Raw genomic sequence first — 6,740 nt, forward strand, 5'->3', positions numbered from 1 at the left:
AAAAATGTACTTCAGAACCACATAGAAAAAGTTACGGTGGAAATGGTTTTTGGTACACCTTTGGGGGACGCTCGGCTAGATGGCGTTAATATTAATATTTGACAGTTTAACACATATCATGCTAAGAATATGGGCCAAATTGTCAAACTGAGGTTTAAAAGTTAAAAGTTGTGACGAGAGATGGCAGTCTATGCACTGTGATTACATATTTTACTTTGACAGTAACTCTCTATAATACTTGATTCTCTTTGCTTATGTGTATAACTAGCATTTGCCCGAGCTTTCGTCAGTGTGTCAAGCATTTTCAGAAATTGAGACCCACAATTAGCGTCAGTTGTTAACAAAAAGACAGTTGCTGTCAGCTTTGTGACGCTGCATTCAGAATAAAGTTGATTCTTAGACAGATATTATGCTTAATAAGATTGTTGTTCCAAAACTGACAGCGAATTAACTTTTTGTTAGCAACTGACACTATGGGTCCCAATTTATGAAAGTGCCTGTAATCAATAATTTAGGTCATTCACTTGCCATAATCCCAGTCACTTGAGGTTAGCATATCTTCCTCTTCCATACATCTCAATTACTAACTTTTGTCCGGACGTTTTATGTGTGGAATTAAAAATTAGGACAGCGCCTGATAAGAAATAAAAGCAATAATAATTCAATAAGAGCAAATTTGCTAACATCAATTTCACAGGCGCTGCCTTAATTACCTCACATGCAAGGTAGAAGTGAGATATTTTTTGTTCAGAGTCTATGCTTCTCAGGACATCAAAATCTCTGTACCAAATTACAACTAAATTGGTTTAAGCATAAATAGGTAACACACAGACAGGCAGATTTTCGAATTCTTAATATTAAGTATTTAGTAAGGTATTTGGACGACTTCAAAGATAGAGCGAAGTGGAAACGAATGACACGGAAAGCTGACCATGTGGGATTCATAGTTTGGAAGAGAGAGAAAGAGAGAGAGAGAGAGAGAGAGAGAGAGAGAGAGAGAGAGAGAGAGAGATGGTGTATGGACTACGTCGGAAACATGTCTCAATTTCATTGTCCAAAGTCTTAGGTCACGCGGCTCTGGTAGGCCTAAGAAGCGCTGGCTGGACGTCGTGAGAGCGTACAAGAGAACAATCTCACACCTCAGGATGACGAAGACCGGGCGAAGTGGAGAAGATTGAGCAGTAAAGCAGTTTCTGGCATTAGGTCGGGAAAACGCTAGGTTGAAGAAGAAGAAGAAGAGTGCCAGTCCGAGCAGTCGATCAGACCAGAGCAAAATGGTTTTCTGGCGCCCTTTATTATACCCAAAATGTTGCCAATGAGGCTGCTTTTTATTTTTCAATTTCCATTTAGACACCCCTCCTATAGTTTGGCGCCTAGAGCGGCCGCTCCATTCGCTCTACCCTAAATCCGGCCCTGAGGGTTTTCGATATGGCCAATTGGGCTTATGGCTAAATTAGAATAAAGGTTCATTACTTACCATGGTGGGAATTTTGTCATTATGGAAGTCTCGGTCGAACTGCCTCGGAGGAGGCGAGCTGATGAGGTCCGGGTCCCGGTCTCCATCGCCATCAGGATCCTATTAAAAACAACAACGGTTTTTGCTAAATTCGCCTTGCACTTTTGCAGGTCACTGTACCTATTGCCAAAAAATCTCAAAATGTATGAGATTTGATTTCATCATCATCATCATCATCATCATCATCATATCAGCCGAAAGACGTCCACTGCTGGACATAGGCCTCCCCCAAAGTCATCGAGTCGAGATTTGATTTGATGTCATCAAATGTCAGTTTGAATCAAAAGTCAAAATCAAAATAATTTATTCAGCAAATAGGCCACAGGGGCACTTTGACACGTCATATAGCTACATATTTACAAAAGATTTAAAATTGAATTGAAATTAATACAATTGATAGGTAATACTAATTCTACTACTAACAATTAATTCTACTATTACAGTTGATAGTACTAATCTTACTACAATGAGTTAGAGATGTATAAGGTCTCTAAATGTCGAATTACAACTAAAAATTACACTTAATATAAAAAGTACAAATACAAAAAAAGAAGTCTAAAATTACTTTAGAGGTGCTCATGACTCTAAATGTCACAACTAAATATAAAATGTATATGCCACAGGTTATTGTGGCAATCTTTTGGGGGAGGCCTATGTCCAGCAGTGGACGTCTTTCGGCTGATATGATGATGATGATACTTAATCTAATTCTCCTTAGAGATGTATAGGGTCTCCAAGAGTCAAAATCATATAATTAAAATAATCACTAAAGAAAGGAAACAAACGAGAACCGAACAGAGTGCTCTAATGTAATATAAATCAGAATTAATGTTACTAATTAGGTATAACAGCCCCAGTTAGCTTAAACAGACCGGTCTTCACAGACAGCACCCGTTCACGAGTATGACGCGTATCTCTCAGCCATCGCCTCCCTCAACCTTCATTCGGGAAGGTTGAGGTAGATTGTTTGCCTTTTTATTAGCCGTGTTTTTTTTTTTTAATTTTATGTTTGATGAAATGAAGTGATTTTGATGATAGTCAACAAACCTGAGGCTGTTGGGGCGAAGAGCCTCGTCGAGACCCACTGCTGGATGACCTGTTACTGGTATCTGAAACAAAAAAATAGTCTGATAGAATCTCTGTAGTTGTAGGAGTAAATAGGCTACAGTGACTGCTTATCATCAGTTGGGCTTGTTTGCCCTCATATAGTATACTTATAAACAAAACTAATTAATAGATACTTGGGCCTTTTTTTTTCAAAGTTGTCCACCCCACTTATTTTGTAACATATTTTTTACGCAATTCATACTCAGAATCGCGAGGTATTTCGATCCTGATAGGAGAAAAAAATTGTCCCAAGACTTCCATACATTTTCAAACCTTCCATTCCGTTACCGCCATACAAAATGTATGAAAAAATGGTAACGGAATTGAAAAAAAAACCTTGGGGCACTTTTTTTCTCCTATTAGGATGGAAAGAGCTCGCGATTCTGAGTGGAAAACACATAAAAAATTACAAATCCAAAAAACAGTGAGGTGGAACTTTGAAAAAAAAAATGGCCCACTTATTCTAATTTTTAATACTTAATACTGTACCTACTCAAAGAATTTTTTTTTACTGACACGATATTTTTGTATGGTGTTTTTTTCCGCACTAGTTTGCAATGTAGGTATGTCTTACGATACACTTGCGAAAAGGAAATTTGTAGCTCAAGTCGATTTAAAACAAATTCTTTCGGTCGTGTTTTAATTTATCGTCACTCGTTTCAAATTCCCTCTTTTCCGCGTTTGTATCGTAATTTGCTATTACATGTTCAATTACAGTCACCGGCATAAAGAAGTGATGATTTCTGTACCTTGTCGCTTTTAATTGTTTGACAATTTCGTATGACATTTCAAACAAGACTTTAATATGACAAGGTACAGAAATCATCACATATTTATGCCGGTAACTGTACATGTACAAATCTCTGATGCGGGCATTTGATCAAGCATTATTTACTTAGGACCCCACCTCATCAGCACAAAACTAACTATCACACCCTCCTATCTTACCAGGCCCCGTTACTACAATACCTACCGTATTGCTTATGAAAAACATTGGTTTTTGAATGGGTTAAAAAGAAAATATATGGTATTGTAAATTTAGCATTCTTTGATTTAGATAGAAGGTCGAGAGATGTCAGTTGAAGTGGATCGTTTTTTGAATCGCGTGTAATTACCTGCGATATCAAAGCGTTGAGTAGGTACTGCGATTAAAGTAAGATATTGTTTTTTTTTTACCAAAATGTGTTAAAAACCAAATAAATATATAAGTAGAATAACAATTAATTAAACTGAACCCAGCCACCTAGCGAGAGTCTCTCTGCACCAACGAAAATGGAGGGTTAACCTACCATTTTATATAGAATTTGACAGATGACAGCCCACTAATCCTGAGTTAAGTGGTTGGTTCAAGTGGGCCTCAAGGGTCGGATGCAGAAGGCGGTGATCTTGGACACAGCGCGGATAGTCCGACGGTTCCTCTCTCTGCAGCTCTAACCACCGGCAGCTTGGGCCCTGCCCCGCTGCTGGCGCACCCTATATAGGTTAGGTTTTTATATTGTGTTTATATACTGTTTTATAACTTTTCCCTGGTGGCATAGCGCCACCAGCGATACAATGAATGAATGAATAAACGATTGAATGAATGGTTTACCCCTCGGGTGCAGGTCTCCAACGCTGTTACCCAGCACTGGCATGCCCGCCATGCCGCCAGCTAGATAATGAATGGATGAATGAATGAATGACTCATCTCTCGGGTGCACGTCTCCAACGCTGTTACCCAGCACTGGCATGCCCGCCATGTCGCCAGCTACATAATGAATGGATGAATGAATGAATGAATGAATGGCTCACCTCTCGGGTGCAGGTCTCCAACGCTGTTACCCAGCACTGGCATGCACGCCATGCCGCCAGCTACATAATGAATGGATGAATGAATGAATGCCTCACCTCTCGGGTGCAGGTCTCCAACGCTGTTACCCAGCACTGGCATGCCCGCCATGCCGCCAGCTAAATAATGAATGGATGAATGAATGAATGAATGAACGACTCACCTCTCGGGTGCAGGTCTCCAACGCTGTTACCCAGTACTGGCATGCCCGCCATGCCGCCAGCTAGATAATGAATGGGTGAATGAATGAATGGATGAATGACTCGCCTCTCGGGTGCAGGTCTCCCACGCTGTTACCCAGCACTGGCATGCCCGCCATGCCGCCAGCTACATAATGAATGGATGAATGAATGAATGAATGACTCACCTCTCGGGTGCAGGTCTCCAACGCTGTTACCCAGCACTGGCATGCCCGCCATGCCGCCAGCTACATAATGAATGGATGAATGAATGAATGGATGAATGACTCACCTCTCGGGTGCAGGTCTCCAACGCTGTTACCCAGCACTGGCATGTCCGCCATGCCGCCAGCTACATAATGAATGGATGAATGAATGAATGGATGAATGACTCACCTCTCGGGTGCAGGTCTCCAACGCTGTTACCCAGCACTGGCATGCCCGCCATGCCGCCAGCTACATAATGAATGGATGAATGGATGAATGACTCACCTCTCGAGTGCAGGTCTCCAACGCTGATACCCAGCACTGGCATGCCCGCCATGCCGCCAGCTACATATTGAATGGATGAATGAATGAATGAATAAATTATTCACCTCTCGGGTGCAGGTCTCCAACGCTGTTACCCAGCACTGGCATGCCCGCCATGCCGCCAGCTAGATAATGAATGGATAAATGAATGAATGAATGAATGACTCACCTCTCTGGTGCAGGTCTCCAACGCTGTTACCCAGCACTGGCATGCCCACCATGCCGCCAGCTAGATAATGAATGGATGAATGAATGAATGAATGACTCACCTCTCGGGTGCAGGTCTCCAACGCTGTTACCCAGCACTGGCATGCCCGCCATGCCGCCAGCTACTCTCCTCTCGTCTTCATTCTAGACCTGGAACAAATGGTATAATTCAGCTTCATGTCCAAACATCATCCTCATCATCCTCCTTGCGTTATCCCGGCATATTGCCACGGCTCATGGGGTCTGCCTTGACAACTAATCCCAAGATTTGGCATACGCACTAGTTTTACGAAAGCGACTGCCATCTGACCTTCCAACCCGAAGGTTAACTAGGCCTTATTGGGATTAACCCGGTTTCCTCACGATGTTTTCCTTTACCGAAAAGCGACTGGCACATATCAAAAGACATTTCGCACATATGTTCCGAAAAACTCATTGGTACGAGCCGGGGTTCGAACCCGCGACCTCCGGATTGGAAGTCGCACGCTCTTACCGCCAAGCTGCCAGCGCTTGTCCTAGGCTACCAGCGCTTGTTGGCTTCATGTCCAAGCCAGTCAAACTGTTAAACAGTTTTGCAGGGCCTGTGATAAATTGTAATATTTGTAGACTGTAGAATAATTCAATAAATAAAATAAAATAAATAAAATGAATGAAGAAATGTTTCACTCAATAAGGGGATTGTCGTAGCTCAAGCGAATGTTACCTTGGCTAAGCCAGCGAAGATGAATCCTAATATCATATCTTTTAAATGGTTTGTTGTGGTTTTGACACGACCAGTGACCCGTATCTCGAAAGTTACAAGTGGTACAAGCCTTGTATTACAAGTGTGTTTCCATGACAACCCATACGATTTGACAGTTCGCGCACTTGTAATACAAGGCTTGTACCTTTCGAGAAACGGGCCCCTGGATTGTGATGAAATAATTGCTTTACTTCGTGCAAGGATAATAGTTATTTGTTTTACAAGGGGGCAAAGTAGTTGTTTAACCGCACGTGCCAATATTGATATCCGAGCAAGCGAAAGATTCCAATATTGAACCGCGAGCGTAGTAAGTGGTTCAAAAAGTGGAATCTTGAGCGTTGCGAGGGTTTCAAGGCACGAAGGTTAAACAAACTTTGCCACCGAGTGAAACACAAAACTTTTCACCACACCAACACGAACAAAATACTGACTTATAAAACATCAAAATAAATGAAATCCATCAATTTATTCAATATTTATGATTCAAAATCATCATTTATAGGTAAAATCTAGCAGCCAGATTAAGACATCGAGTTAAAATTTGTATGAAATTACTTTGCCCCCTTGTGGATAAAATGCAATTTTGCTATCTGTTTTCGAATAGCAAAGAAAGCCTTTACCAGTTGGTGT

The 6,740-nt window shown here is 41.5% G+C and overlaps 1 protein-coding gene across 1 annotated transcript in view; it reads right to left on the bottom strand.

Annotated features, from left to right (window-relative positions):
* Positions 1-5,482, bottom strand: part of LOC125238093 (sodium-dependent noradrenaline transporter-like) — a 53,237-nt gene extending 47,755 nt beyond the window's left edge. The window contains exons 1-11 of the mRNA XM_048145381.1: positions 5,431-5,482; positions 5,331-5,390; positions 5,227-5,286; positions 5,027-5,182; positions 4,923-4,982; positions 4,819-4,878; positions 4,615-4,674; positions 4,415-4,570; positions 4,215-4,370; positions 2,564-2,625; positions 1,478-1,576 (exon numbers count right to left, since the gene is read on the bottom strand). Of these exons, the coding sequence (XP_048001338.1) occupies positions 1,478-1,576; positions 2,564-2,625; positions 4,215-4,370; positions 4,415-4,570; positions 4,615-4,674; positions 4,819-4,878; positions 4,923-4,982; positions 5,027-5,182; positions 5,227-5,286; positions 5,331-5,390; positions 5,431-5,482 (981 nt within the window). The remainder of the gene's footprint in view (positions 1-1,477; positions 1,577-2,563; positions 2,626-4,214; positions 4,371-4,414; positions 4,571-4,614; positions 4,675-4,818; positions 4,879-4,922; positions 4,983-5,026; positions 5,183-5,226; positions 5,287-5,330; positions 5,391-5,430) is intronic.
* Between the last annotated feature and the right edge of the window lie 1,258 nt (positions 5,483-6,740).

The sequence above is a fragment of the Leguminivora glycinivorella genome, chromosome 22, assembly GCF_023078275.1.
Source record: "Leguminivora glycinivorella isolate SPB_JAAS2020 chromosome 22, LegGlyc_1.1, whole genome shotgun sequence".
Classification (NCBI taxonomy): Eukaryota; Metazoa; Arthropoda; class Insecta; order Lepidoptera; family Tortricidae; genus Leguminivora; species Leguminivora glycinivorella.